At 41.7% G+C, this 15,841-nt stretch overlaps 1 protein-coding gene across 10 annotated transcripts in view; it reads left to right on the top strand.

Annotated features, from left to right (window-relative positions):
- ITSN1 (intersectin 1) overlaps positions 1–15,841 on the top strand; it is a 1,522,922-nt gene that overhangs the window by 1,261,349 nt on the left and 245,732 nt on the right. For 8 of the 10 annotated variants that reach the window (XM_078656938.1, XM_078656936.1, XM_078656937.1 and 5 more), the window contains one exon: positions 348–539. In XM_078656938.1, coding sequence (XP_078513064.1) covers positions 348–539 — 192 coding nt within the window. Of the gene's footprint in view, positions 1–347; positions 540–856; positions 2,287–15,841 lie in introns of those variants that run through there. The other 2 variants (XM_078656940.1, XM_078656939.1) reach the window with 1 other exon arrangement.

Below are 15,841 nucleotides of genomic sequence, written 5' to 3'. Positions count from 1 at the left end.
TCCAATGATGATTTCCAACGTGACCTGCCCAGTTACTCCTGCAAATGCATGCAGGGCCAATTCAGCCTTTCATCCTTTTGAGGCAGAGACTTCCAGTACCATTAATTAAAGTGGGTAGAAGAAACTAGTTTTGTTTTTTACAACACTCTGCAATGCCATTTACGAAAAAGTGTTTTTTCTAACTTTCTGTGGGTTGTATTTGTGAGGCAATACCTACTGTTCATTACGTTGTATTAAAAGTACTTATTAATTGTGCCGTAAATATAGTCCTGATATATTTTGTCAGAACTGAAAATATTTATTAGCCGCATTGATTTATATTTTAATTTTATCTTTTTTTTTTTTAGTGTGCCAAGTAATTGGTATGTACGACTACATTGCACAGAACGACGACGAACTTGCTTTTGCCAAGGGTCAAATCATCAATGTCCTGAACAAAGAAGATCCCGATTGGTGGAAAGGCGAAGTGAACGGTCATGTAGGCCTATTTCCGTCCAACTATGTCAAACTCACTACAGACATGGATCCAAGCCAGCAGTGTGAGTAAATCTTTTTCATGCTCTGTTCTGCTTCTTCTTACCTAGTATTGCAAAATGAAACATGCAGCATTGCTTTGAATCTCCTTCTGCCATTGTTTGCAGAGTTCAGTTTGTGACCACTGCTGCATTTCCACAAGTCTCTTTGAAGACCTTCTGTAATGCACTTTTTTTTTGTTTTAGTTTCACCCTCTTCGTAGCATGCTGTACCCTTTTCATCATTTTCGTACCATGCTGTTTCAATGCCTGACTCATTTTCCTAGCTTGAATTTTGCTCATTGTTTTGTTTTGCTTATGTGTTGTTTTCCTCCTTTTTCTAGGAATCATATGTTGTCCATCCCCCACTCAGGCTTGAAAGTCCTCAAAGAGACCCACTATCCCATATCACTGCCCCGAGGGATGATGGGAGATGCAGCCTTGATCATGTGACTTCCAGCATGATCATCTACTGCCTTCTGACTAGAAGAACACACTGCAGAGCAGTTTACCTCATTTTACATTAGTTGCATGTAATCTCAATGTTTTAGTAAACTATTTACATACCTAGAAGCAAATTTACAAAAACCGATACAGAGGATAGTGGGTCCTTTTGTGGCTTTCACATTACTGGAACAAAGTATTTTACCTTTTATTAGGTGCTTCACTCTAGTTTAAAAACTTTTTTAATGTATATTTTAGCCTTTTTGAAAACAAAGTCAAAATGAAATTACTTCATTGCAGTTTTATTTTTGCAAAAAGACCCACTATCAAGGAATGCTGCATGTGCTGTTAGAATTGTTCCAATTCTCCATAAATTTGTGACTTGTTATATCTTTTATGTTTTCTGTGTCCAGTGTTACCTATTTTTTTTAATCCCAAACGTCTGCCTAAGATTTAGAAAGCTAAAATGTGCCCAGTTATGAAGTATTTTATGTTAACTCATCTGTATCAGGTGTTTGTTATTTAGCTTGTAATACCTTTGTGTACAGAAGATACGGATTTTCTTTCACTGCCATAGAATATGTATTGTTATAATGCTGTTCAGTTATATTCGCTTTGTTTTGCACAGATAGCTACCGAAAGAAGCCTCTTATATTGTATTGTTGGAGATATTGGATTTTTTTAACTTGTCTGTTGAAAATCTATAGGTGATTTCATCAGCACAGTATAATAACATTGATCCATATATTTTTAGAGTTTGTCACATGAAGTGTTACCGCTTTTTAAAATTCATTTTAAAGAACACAGAACAATATAATTTGATCAAGTAACTATCTTGACAAGAAAGAATGTAAAGAACATTTTCCTGCAAGTATTTCCAATGTTTACATTTTTTTACTCTAGACTGTGGAATATATAGAGTAATGTTCAATGGAGCTTACAGTTCAGCAGTGTAGTCAGTGTATTGTAGCCTTCTTCATCCATAATTGTCAGCATTAGTCCTACTTCTAGTACAACCGATTGTGCTGTCGGCACAGAATGCAAAACTGACCTGCCACCAGCACTGTAGGGCAATCTCTGATTACTTTAGCATTCTTACCTTCTGTTATTTTGTCCTCCCCCACCCTCTCATGCCAACGTTGTTGTGAGCTCCCTTTTCCATCCAAATGGCGCAAAGAATGAATCAGCCTCTACTTAATTGCACTTCAGTATTTTCATTGATATGAATGTAAAATATATAAATATATAAAACTGCTGCTTAACAACTGTACTACAGCCTTTACAATTAGCAACCTGTATAGATAATTAAATTCTTGATATAAAAGCTAGACTAAAATGTGTGTATTTTTGTTGTCCCACTGTCCAAACCGAATTTGCCGGGAGTTAACTATGGCATGGGTGCTCCCTCACACAGGTACACATCACAGGGAGCAATTCTGTCTGCTTTGCTTACTGGAAGCACAACCTCTCTGGGTTGCACTCAACGCATGCTTTTGGTTTAGTTATGGAGGCAATCAACTCTGGTAATTCTCTCATATATATGATTTAGTGGAGGTTCCACTTCATACATTCATGATTATTCCTCTCACACTATCCATGAAGCAGCCATTGTCCTGTCCTAGGATTCTGAAAAAGAGTGAGTGTATAAGTCAAATGTGTTGAGCTCTAGAGGGTTTATTAAAGTAAAACAAGTGGCTCCAGTGCAAAATCAACCTCTGCCTTTGACATTAAAAGTTGCAAAGGTATGTGTTGCATGACATCCCTTTACAGTGCATGTTTAATTCATGTTTGAATGCACTATCTCGCAGTTGAAGTACACAGTTCATGTTAAGACATCCACAGCAGGCACAGTTCAGTAGTGCGTGTTTATCTATTCAGTTGAAGCACACAGTTCAGTGTGCAGGCTTACATTTCTACAGCTGAGATTTGCACATCAATAAAACAGAATTACACTTTAACATGTCAAGTGCTGGAGTTCAGCAATACACATTCTTGCATCTGAAATTAAAGTGGAGTTCAGCAGTGCATGTTCATACAGTCCAAGTTAAAGAGTACAGCGGGGTAAACCACTTTTACAAACTTTTACACATCCAATTCAGAGATGCATGTTTACACACTTACAGTTAGTGCACAGTTAAGCTATTTATTGGTGAGTTCTACTTGAATCCGGCATCACATAGTCTGATGTGGAATTGCTGGGACGTATGCATGTCACTAACGAGGGATGTAAGGTTGTGTGTTTAAAGAAACTTCCAGATTGTGAAAAGTTAGTTATCTAGATCCAGCATGGTGCACGTGTTATTTCACATCGTTTTATTCTCAGGCCTCAGTCACTTTCCCCATCTCACCAGACACTGGGAAGCTTCAAAAGAGAGAGGAGGGTAGAGAGAAACCAACAGGAGGAAAGGGAGATTGGGTGCATGGAAAGAGTTTGCAGGAGTTTACACAGTCTTGCCATGGGGAGATGCTGTGACTTCACTGGTTGCCCTGTTAACCCTGGTAACTGTGTAAATACATCCCTCTGTGTGGTTCATCAGGGACTGCTGTCTTTTCCTTCCTTTAGGCGGAAGTTGTGGCCTGGTGTCAACTTATCATTGCAGGCTACCCACATATGGAAGAGCCTAACTGTATCTTTGCACTTCATTGCAAATTATTCAGAATTTCAATTTATTTAAATGGTATCTGATCCCCTGTTAGGCAAAATAGTTACTGCTTATTTGAATATTTGAATGTTGAGAGCTCCATTGAAGACCATGGAGCAGCAGAGACCTCCATTAACTGGTATGGACCTGCTGCTCTCAAAATTTCATATGCCTTTTTCTTTCCCCTGCCTCTCAAATATATTAATTGGTCAGGGGAAAAAGAAAGGTAGAGGCCTTTTGGGGGAGCTGGAAAACAGTAAAATATCTGTTAAAATAAACATATACATTGAACGATATGTGAATCCAGGTACAATAAAAAAAATCCTTGTGATGAATTTTAAAGCATTTTCACCGGATAGGTTGTGAAATGCTTCAGTTTGAATATATTTCCCTTGTCAATATTATAGCTTTATAGTTCGATGTAGCAGACTATACCGGCCACTGAAGGCCCACTCCAGCGTTAAAGACCTGAGCCAGAGGCTTTTGAAAGCCGCTGGTATAGCCTATCTACAGTGGGCTATAAAGCTGTTCGAATATTCCACCCCATCAGGGCAGAATGTTCTAGTTAGCAAAACAAAGGCCTCACGGAGCCCAAAGCCTTTGTTCACAGCTTTTGCTGTAAATGTTCTACAGCGAACAGCCATGCGCAGGGCCACAGCTGTTAGCTTTTGAACATTCACATCAAGAACTACGTAGAGGGCATTAAGTCAGCCCCTGGGTATCCCCGGTTTGGCTGAACTGCTTTTTGTAGTTCGGCCAAGCCAGGGAGACCCAGGAGCTGAGCAGCATTTTCCCCCTTCCTCCATCTGAAGGCCTAGTACCATTGAACTACATGAGGCGGGAAGGGTGAAGGCTGTGTGCCCCCTCCTGCACTTACTAAGTAACCATGAAAAGTCTTCCAGTTGGGTAGACATTTTCAGCAAAACTATGGACTCTTCTTGAAAAAAAAATGAGGTTCCAGTTTGGCCCTGATGCTCATTTCACAGAAATTAAACCTCATCGGGAAGCACTTACAAATATAAATACAGCAGGTGCCCCAGCTGAAGCTTCGCTTCTGTAAAACACAAATGATCCTAACTTCTTGAGCTTCGCAAAGGTAAAGTAAGTGTTTTTCCACTCGCATTCCACGTTGAAAAACAATCTGAAATCCTTAATGGAGGTGAATGCATCATTGATCTATTGAGGCACAATCGGATCGGTAATAACGGTTACAGGTGGTTTCTTTCTTGTCTTGAGAGCAGATTCCATGGTTCTCCCTTTTAGTTTCCCTGAGTATGCAAATGCCGAAAATCATCTGCAAGGTCCGTCCGTTTGGCCCTGCCCCATTTTCCTCAGTAGTATGCAAAAATCTTCCCGCTTTTTCCCACATTGACAGACCGCTTACCAAAAGGCCTCCTAGCGCGTTTTGCACCAATTTTGGTGGCGCGTTCTTGATGCGGAGGAATTTTGAGGACATCTCCAGCTAACTAAGAAGCACTTGGTTCATATAGTTGAGGAAACACCCTTGTCTGGTGAAGATTCCCCTCTTTGTAGTCTTGTCTTGTGTAGATGAGGATTCACGTTATCACAGATTTGTGGCTCAAGATGCTTGAGGAACTATCACAATGCTGAAATGACATGCACACATTGTCATTGGAGACATTTCCTCATTTTCCATTATGCAGCTATCATGTAGAATATGCACCAGTTATTATCCAACAATGTAGCACTTACTGATTAAGCAGTACAAAGTACTCCAGTTGGATAAAGGGGCAGGTAAGGTTCTGTTATGGCCCTGTCGCTCACACAGCTATTGACACACCTATACAGATACTCGGACACCCACTCACACACCTACTAACCCACTCATACACCTACTCACATGCCTATACAGCCTCACACACCCACAAACCCACTCAGACACGCACACTGACCTATTCGGCCACTCACACAAATTATTCTCAAAGGTTGTAGGTTACAGTTAGGGAAATGTGTTTTAAAAACCTTAGAAATGCACTAAAAACATAGGTTACAGAGTTGTTATAGTTAGGAAATAATCTAATAAAGTTGAAATTCACAAAAAATACTAAAGGTTACAGGGACATTATAGTTACAAAAATAACATGAAAAACCCATAGAAAGAGGTGCGGCGATTTCCACCCGCCTTCGCTTGATACAGTTCCGATACCTGCACCGCACTTACTATACTCGGCAGCGCTTATGGAGGGCGGGCTTGATTGCCTCGCCCGAATGCCTTAGGTGTGGCACAGGGGAGGGTACGCTGTTGCATACGGTATGGGATTGCCCTGCGCTGCGAAGGTTCTGGGAGGGGGTGCACCGCTGTTTGAGCAGAGGTCCTTGCATGGAAGGTTCGGATGGACCCTAAGCTAGCACTGTTACATGTCAAGGCTGGGGTGGGGGGCAACCGGTATAAGAGGCGCTTGCTGCTCCTGGGCCTCACATTGGCTAAGCGCGACATTGCCAGAGTGTGGAAGGCCCCCCGGGCCCCGTCACTTGCCGCCTGGAAGAATAGCATTGACTTTAGTATGGGTCTGGAGCAGTCTATTTTTGTTGCAAGGGGGTGCCCCCGTAAACACTACAAGATATGGAAGAGGTGGGCGGATTATCGGGGCCTTGACCTGGACCCGCTGGGGAGGTGGCCGTTCCTCTGATCCCCTGATTGTCGGACTAAGCAAAGACATTATCTGTGTACTGTGTATATTGTTCAGGCCTGATTTTGCTCCAGTGAACTGGTGGGGTGGCAACTGCACAAGAGGGTGGGGGAGGGGGGGAGTTAGAGGGGGGGGGATTTGCTTCTTTTTTCGATACTCCTTGTTGGGGGATTTTTGGGGGGGGGGGGGGGGGTTATGCTGTCGCCATAACATTGTTGATAATGATCAAGATATACGTTGATTGTGGCAGTGAACTCTGGATGTCAGGCACTGCATGAGTCATGTCTGATACAATAAAATTTGTTTAAAAAAAAAACAAAACATAGAAATTCACTGGAAAAGAACAAAAGTTACAGGGACGGTCTAGTTCGGAAATAGAAATTAAAAAAACCTTCGAAATTCACTAAAAAAACAAGTTACAGGGACGTTATAGTTGGGCTCAGATTTCGCTAGAACAAAGCCAGTAAAATTCAGCAGTTTTAGTTACATGAGCTAACTATAACGTACGCCCCCTGCAATACACTGCTTATGACCTCACATATTACATCTCTCATGATATTGTCAGTGACATCACTGATAGCATCACTGATGCCATCTCAAATGACACAGATGTGCTATATAAGTGTGTATGCGTTCATATATTCATTTAAACATTTGTTCTCAAAATTGAGGACTAACTTGTAAAGTCTCATCACCAGGGACGTAAATGAAAGTCAATAGCTACAAGAAAGATGGGCAGTAGTATTCATCTGTTTAATCCTTTTTCTTGGCTCTGTCGACTGTCTCCAGCAGAAAGGTGGCTATACGTGAGCGCTACCATGAAGCATTTCAAAACAGAGGCCCCGATTCATAAAGGTAAACTGGGCGGAAAGTCGAACTTAATGACCTTTGGTATTCACAAAGAGCATTTACTACTCGTAAATATCCTTTGTGAATACCGAAAGTCACATTTTATGACATTTGGGATTCACAAAGGGAATTTACGAGTAGTAAATGTCCTTTGTGAATACCAAAAGTCATAAAGTTCGGCTTTCCTCTCAGTTTACCTTTGTGAATTGGGGCCAGGGAGCGCAGCATCCTATGCATTGGCACAAAGATGGAAGATGCCATGCGCAGGAAGGCTCAGGCTCCTCAGACGATGTGTTCTGTTGCACAGCAGACTGTTACAGTAAACTGATGGTGTATGCCATGATCTGGGGATCATTCGTATGACGCACACAGACTATCTGAGGACTTTAAGTTTTGCTGGGGCAGAAGCAAATCCAACTCCTGTGTGAGGTATTTCTGATACCACTGGTGCATTAACAAGGTGGAAGGTAAGTGCATTGTACTAGAAAATGAAAGATGATCATATTGAGATTGCTTTGTTACTGATGGCAACAAGAGCACTCCTGGGAGGGAATAAATACTAAGGTTTGATCAGTTTAGGAAGATAACGTACTGACTTTCATAGGGAACTAGTTCGACACCGCAGCTCTCCTAGTATGTAAAGACTTTCTTAAAGAGAAACTTCATTATGTGTTTTGGGTTCTAAGAAAACCTTTATTACGAAACCAAGGAAGGTACAGATAGGACTGTAGTAACACCTGCCACTTACAGCTATGTGGTGTTAAAGGCTGTATAAAACAAGTTATTGTTATGAGATTATTGTAGTTGTATTCATAGCAAATATCATTTTGTTTATTCATCTTCTTTCCAGTAGATATCTATTCCCAGAGATTACACATCTCAAAGTATCACCAGGTCTCAGACTGGATCTGGAAAGCTTTGAGCAATTAATCTGCCATATGTGGCACCACAATGGCATCAGCCTTGGATCTCGCTGTGTCATTTCCAGTAATAATGTTCTTATCCATGGTGCTTGTGATCGTAAATGCATGTTTTTTTTTCTATGTACCATAGCTGCTGTGATCTAGATCCTCGCAAATTGTACTTGCTTGGGTTTTCATCCTAAATTTCCATTATCGGTCTTGCTTTTTAAATTTCTTTCAGTTTGTAGCCTTTAATTCCTCCAATTATAACTTGAGTTTAAAATTAAGGTTAAGCGGTCTCATCCACATGGTCCTTGAGCTCTAGGCATGAATCAGGATCCTATGCCTTATGGTCAAAGGCAAATATACTGTCAACAAGTGATTGGAGGGAAAGCTGGGTTCTTTGAGCAGATGTGGACTCCAGCTCTTTCCTAAACAGGTGCAGGGTTGGGGCGGTTCCAGTGGGTACACAGGGATGCTGTTCCAGGCGTTTGGTGTGAAATGGGGAAGTCATGTTGCCTTATTTGTAAGACTTTCATACAGACCTCTTTAGATGACTGCAACAAAACTGTTGGGTTCAATAGGCACCCAACAGGCACCCAACGAGCCTATTCGCACAGATAAATTTAGGTGTGTAGACTTTCATGTTTAAACTTAACTTCTGCGCCTAGTAGTGACTTTACACTTATTTGCTAGTTACCATTTCAAAAGTGTATGTTTACTACCAGGTGCAGACTTACACATTTCAAACCCCTCATATCTGGATTTGAAACCTGCTAAAACAGGATTTACGAGTGTAAAGGTAATAACTTTTTATAATTAGAAAGAGGAAAGTTTCTGCCACCTAACGGAGATCTCCTTATGTTAAAGCACTGGAAAAAATAATAAAGTTTAATATCTATGAAAAAAAATGAATATAAAATAAAAATGGAGATTAACTTCTAATTAACCTAGAACTAAATAACAGGCTACACACAATAATTTATCAATTAAATGTTTAATTATTCAATAAATAAAATATATTAATTTAATTTGTAATTATTCCAAAACTTTTTTTAAATCCCACTCTGATTTTTATATAGAATTATTTCTTAAACATTATTAATATATGTTTATGAATGTTTTTTTATGTTTTATTATTTTTAAACAAAGTAAAATATTCATGTCTTTAAATAACAATAATTTAAGACGAAATATTACTACTAACACTTACATTATTTTTATGTATGTAATTTAAAAATCAAAATTTATTTTATTGAACACTATTTCTTATTGGTTTTTATATTAAGCCCCTGCCTCCATTGTTTTCTATGGTAGTGTACTTGTGAGTAGCCTTATGGGGCTGGAGTTGCTACTGTCTCGGGTCGTTTTTGGTAACTTTAGAAGTGTGGTTTGTAAATAGCACACATTTTTGTGTTTTTGTACTTCATATCCCTCCTTAAACCCTTCTTATCACTCCCTGAGCCCGTCCTCCTCTCCCTAATCCCTCCCATTCAGTAGTAAATATTCCCCATTTTCCAGCCTCTCCCCCAGGTTCCTTCCACATTTACTACTAAACCATATACCCATGTGTGAAGCGATCTCTGCAGGCTTCGCAGAGGCTTATACTTAGAAAATATAGCGAGGTAGTCTCTGCCCTTAGCTTTGTGAGTAGCATTTTATAGTATGTGAGTAGTACTAGTGTAGTTGTGCTAAACGTACTAGAAAGTGCAGTTTGTGATAAGGCTCCTACATATGGCCTTGCTCATAATCTAATGGCTGTCTGGGTTGGGGGAAGAGCACTGGCAAAACCTTTAGGTCTGCATCCTGCTGTCATGTGCAAACCACATTGGTCTTGCCAGGGCTAGTTTGTTTTTTACTTCTTTGTCTCTAGTCTTATGGTGCCAGTTAATGCTTGTTCACCAAATGGATGATTATTAATTGGAAAGATTCAACAGAGGAGGCATTGGGTCGCTTGTCTTGGTTTGGCCTTCTCTGCCAGTAAATTCAGCCAAGCAAACTTGAAATTCAGAGGAAATAGTTGTCCATACCTTTCCAGACCCTACTATACAGTTCTGGTTTCCCGGTCTTGAAAACGGCATAGACAGAAAGACCCAATAACACTCCAAACGTTTTTAATGAGTTAGTCTTGTTGCGGTTTGTTTTGAGAGGAGTGGTAACACCTACACCCCCTCCCTACACACCTGCAGTGCACCCTCATCTTAGTTGAGGGCTGTAATGCCAATTGAAAAGCATAATTGATACCATGTGGTAGATTATGAGCAGACCTTCTATCGGTGAAAAACAATCGGTGAGTCCACCAGATAATCCAACTTAGTTTTCCACTTTCCATCTTATGAAGAAATTCATCTACATCCTTCAGACAGACATCATGATGCAGTAGTTGAGGCCCATCGCCAAAAGGGCTGTGTAGAAGGGTAGTCTCTGAGAAAATGCGAAGGTTGTTACTGAAGGTATTTTGTGCTGCTTCAAACGGAGAGGTCTTCATCCAATAGTGTGGATGTGCTTCCTCAACAAGTTCTTTAGGAAGCACACACTTCAAAGATGGTCACATTTCCTACACACGTTTGGATCCATAAGGCCCTCTAGTAGGCTTATCTCTGGATCACTTCCTCTTTCACATACTGATCTGAAAGTGGCACAAGAAGTTTCTGATGTTAGTATTCCATAGAGAGCATTTTCAGTGCACAGCATCCTCCAGCGTGCTTCGCCTCAGGCCCTCAGTCTGAGGATGCACTGGAATGAATTTCATTGAAATAAAATTGATGGTTCACAAAAATAAGGTGTAGGCGTCCTGGATGCTACTCTGTGACATTTGTTGGTTGTTAAACCTTCAGACGACGGAGAACCTCATGTCCAGAGCAGACTCGGTTGAAGACTGTGAGATTAGCAAGTCTCTTGCCAAATAAACAGTATTGAGTCAAAAGCAGTCTTCCCTAGTGTGAGATGTGAAGTCTAATAGCAGCAGACAATCATTATGCCAACACGCGGTTGAGTCTGTTGCCCTACTGTTCCAGAATGTTTTAGAAGCTGGCCAACTCATTTCTAGGGGTGCATAATATAAAGGTGAACACGACCAATTGTCAGCAGCTTCTGCTTGGGAGCCTAACAGTAAATGCTTCTACACTTATTTGTGGCTGCCTATTTTCCACCAGCACAAACGGGAAAAGCCATCTTTTCTGTTACAAAGAGTCCCTACATGCAAATTCATTAAGGGGTGCTTTGAGCAGTGATTAGACATTTTGCACTTAGGTATGCTCTCCCTCCTGTCCCCTTCTTGCACACAAAGTACCAAGTAAACACGAGTCAAAGCTCGGCCATGATGGTGATTGCTTCACTTTGAACGCACTCGGTTGACTGTCCTTGTGCCCTGTATGAAAAGAGAGGTGCACCTGGATGAAGGGGAAAATAGGGACAGTGATGCCTCCTGGTTCTAGATGATGCAGAGTGCCACCTTAGACAGTGAAACGTACAACTGCATTCCGTTGTCGCTTGGGGTATGGCCTCCAGGCCATGGTTTCCTCCCTCTATGGCCTGGTAAACTGTTGTCATAGGATACCTAAATCGGAACCCCTAGTGCTCGAACAGTCTGTCATAGCAACAAACAGATGGGAATTCATTGATCGCAGTGTTGAGACTGAGGATGCAGCTATTATGGAGCAAGATCCTGGCCTGCCTTAGTACAAATATGCTGACTCTCCCAGTGCAATTTACAGACTGAACAGATATACATGTTGCAGTGGCGGCTGACGCAGTGAAGAGGTGGTGTGGCGGGTGGAGGAGGTGCGGTGGAGCACATGTGGGGGTTGATAAAAATGTTTTTAAAACACTTACCTTGAGCTGCTGGCCCCCTCCAATGTTGGGCCTTGGTCTTCCTGGTCCCAGCTAGCACTGGGACAGCATAAGACTCCCTGTGAAATCCCTGTGCTGCTCTCGTGCTATGAGAGCAGCGCAGGGATTGGTCTGAGCAGGTTAAAAAGATGCTCCACTAGACCAAGGGAGTCTGTGCAGTTTCTCCAGCCTGGCTTTGAAATACACCCAAGTGCGCATGTGTGTTTGACCAGCCTGAGACGGCTGGCCAAATACACATGCACACTTTAAAGTGCACATAGCACTCCTCCTCACCCCGCCCCTCTGTGCGAACAGTGGTTTAGAGCCAGTAAATGGAAAATAAAACAATTATAGATACTATTTATATTTTTCTCCTGCTGGCTCTTAGCCAGTGGGGCAACGCTCTTCCGCCATTTCAGAGGATATGTTTATATTAGTAATTGCACAAATAACCAACTATATAGCACTTTTAATTAGTCCTTATTACTGCCAAAAGGAACCCTTTTTACCAACTGTAGATCAAAGAAAGACTGAAAAAGAAACAGGACGTTTCTACGCTCTGTCTTTCAGAATAAATGCAGAACCTTGACTCCTTGGTGATGCTACAAGGTTTTTAACTTGGGACCTAAAGGCCACACCTGCTTCTCTGCACTAAGAGCAGTAACAAAGGAGCTCTCTACATAAAACGTAAATCTTTGACCTCTGTTTTACATATTGTTTAACTGCAGGCACATTAACCCTCTATGCTATTTTATAATTGTTCAAAGCTGTGACTAGATGCCCACAGATTTCTCCGACAAGTGGTTAATTCAATCTTACTGGTATAGTACCCTGAAAATTGCTGGATAAGCAGGCACCTTAACTTCTGCAATTATAAAATTATGTAATAATTTAAATGGCAGCCTGTATGTGAGCAAAACACTACGTAAGAGCAGATTTACCCTACCTGTTAACGTAACTGCAATTGGCAAGTGTCACCATCTTTTTAGGTTGAACCTCCTAGACAGCGCAATCTGTCTGGTAGCAAAATACCTATTGCAAGGTTACCAAGAATTTGGAGCCCATATATTGTTTACCATTGATTGACTTTCACTCATTTACCTGCTTCTTATTCGATGGCTATCCTTGTCAATCTTGTGTTTGTCCCTCCCCTGAAGCATAGCCTCTTAACCGGCTGACTTATGTCCTTCCACTGCTCATTTTTAGGGAATGTTTGTTCTTTTTGGTTAAGCACTACTTCTGAGTGCATGTGTTTTCCCGCTCTCTCCCTATTTTGCTTCCCCCCACCCACATGTTCCGTGTTGCGCTTGCCCATGTGCTTCTTGTACCTTACTTCACCCCTCTGCTCCTCCCACCCTAACCCACCTGTGCTCGTTTCTGATTTATCCCCTTGCCCACTCCCAGTTGTTTCCCCACCCCAGCCAAGTGCCACGTATGGGCAGTTAGACTAACACATTTTAGTGCCTGATCCCGTTATCACCATGCTGAAATGCTTAAGTCACGCAAATTAGCTTCCATAGGCTGCCTTCAGTTGCTCTTCGAGACCCTCTTACAATCAAAAGTAAAAGCAGTGCTACGAGGGGAAGGGGACCAGGCTTAGAGCACGTCAATCAGAAGTTATGGATTGATTATGTGGTTGCCTGGGGCCCCTTCGTGCAAATGAATAATAACTGGAAATAGTTGCAGATAAAAACAAGAACGCATGGGCATTCTTTTTATATATAGGCATTCAAGTACAGCTTTTTTCTAATTACAGGATAGTTTTAATTTCTAACATGTTTTATCTTCTTGACCGTAAGCGACTATTAATCTAACACCCTATTATTAGTCATTTTGCTGATGAACAACTGGACATAACTAGTTACTATCTAGCGGTTCAAAGCCAATTAATCCTCCTCTTGCTGCTGTATTACCCGCGCATATTACTACCTGCGATCTAATTTGCTTTAACTTATAAGCCCTTCTCCCACACTGCCTAACAATGAAAGGATATTTTTTTGTTTCATCCGTGCCATTGACTGATAACTCCATGAAATCTGCATGCGGTAATTCAGAATGCATTTGCTGTGACATCATCGCGCCTTCCTCTCTTACTCCCTCCTTCTAACCCCTTGAGTAGAAGAATAGTCTTGAAAGAGCTGTTGCTACTTGTCTTTTGAAGGAAAACCCTGCCATTTCCGCACTGCTTAGCCCTTTAGAGCCTTGGCTAGTGAGTGCGAGCAATGCCAGACCCATACTGGCTGTACAGCCACTACATCCAGTGGCATAGTGTGGTGTGGTCTGGTTTTCGGAGAAGGGGGGTGGGGGGGTGGTGGCACCGGGGTGGTAGCCCCAGGCGCAAAATTCATGGAGGTGCGAATTGACTAGAGCTGCAGATTTGGGTGTCCCCTCCTTTACCACTGACAGTCACGTTGTTGTCCTTAAGGTTCAAGCATGTTTGGCACCTTCCGCGCATTCTAGCATCTTCGTCGACAGCTCAAATAAAAAGCAAAAGCAAAACTGCAAGTCCCAAAATGCAACATACCGTTCACTGACAAATCTATTAAAAGCTAAAGGTGCTGCACATAATGAGGCAACCTTTGAAAGGGAATTAAGGTTTGATAGCAGCTGTCCTGCCTTATCATGACCTCATGTTGCTCCATGGCAGTGGCCAACTCCTTGCAGTCCAAGTAAATTATATATATCCTAACTTGGTTAGCGTTGTGCCAAGAACAGATTTGAAGGGCCAAAAAACAATTTAGGCAAATTATAAAATGTGCATATATTTTTATTATCTATGTCTAAAGTTGAAGGCCATCGATGAAAATCCAGTATATAATGTGTTCTTTTTTTGGGTGGATAAAGGGGATATGTAGCAGGCCTCTGAAATAACTATCAAGTAGCCTTGTCTTGTTTGTGGCACCTTCAGTCATCCATACCTTTTTTGACCAGATTGATCATTTTGCTTTTTTGCGTTCATAGTCGTGATTTTGTCTGTGACGGACTTGCCTGTTCAGCTTAAATGGCTTGTACCATTTTGGTTGGCGGAGTTAGTCTTTGGCATTGTCACCTTCTGGTTCATGACCACCACATTCCACGGGATCATGTTTCTTTTTAATAGCATCAATAGAGATGAATATGCATAAAAATCTATGCTGCGTTTCTTCCTTCCCAAGCTCCTAAATCGGAGCCCCCTTACTGGCACCACAGCTCATTAAAACCAAATACAGGACGGTGCAAGGGCAATACTGTCTTCCAGTTTGGTGATCCCACTGAATTTTGGATTTTTCCTATTAGAAGATAAACAAGCATTTACAATGTAATAGGACTCGCATTTACGCAAGACCTATTGCATTACAAACGGGAGTGAGTCATGCCGGGGTGGCAGGGGGGCGAGAAGGCGCCAACAACGGGAGTGCGGGCAGGCGGGGGGGAGAAGGCACGGGCTGTAAGAGATCCTCATTACAGAAAATAGTGCTCACAATCTAAATAACACATACCGTGCAACACTCGAAGTAAAGGGGCAAGTAACCATGGAATGATACAAATGACGACATGGCCGTTATTAGGAGGGACTAACCAGCCTATAAACCAATCAGAAGGCAGCATTTAAAAAGGACAAAGACACAATCCATTGAAAAATATGGGCGGGGGAGGGCCTAGCTTCTCTCCCATACTCAACTACCACATATCAACTCCAGAGCAGCGCTTGCGCGGGGGCTCAGGGCTCCACCTAAAAACGAGCTATAAAGTCCCAAAATGCACGAGGATAGGAAGTGGCCAGGCTTGAACCTTTCTGGAGCTTTTCAAATGTTTAAAGACTATCTAGACAATAATGTTATCCAAAAGGCGATTTCTGGAACTGTATTCATGACATGGTCATGACTGCTTTATTGCATTTTCGAAAAAAGTGTCACTCAGTGTCTGTCATACGAAAGTCGTTAAACTATCTCATATGAGAGCACGGGAAACAGGGAAATGTTAATCATAAGCAAATTGAAAACTTGGCAGCTATGCCCCAGCAGTCATTT

Source organism: Lissotriton helveticus, chromosome 8 (genome assembly GCF_964261635.1).
Source record: "Lissotriton helveticus chromosome 8, aLisHel1.1, whole genome shotgun sequence".
Lineage (NCBI taxonomy): Eukaryota > Metazoa > Chordata > Amphibia > Caudata > Salamandridae > Lissotriton > Lissotriton helveticus.
Note: the sequence above shows the minus strand (reverse complement) of the source record. Positions and strands in the feature narration are given on the sequence as shown.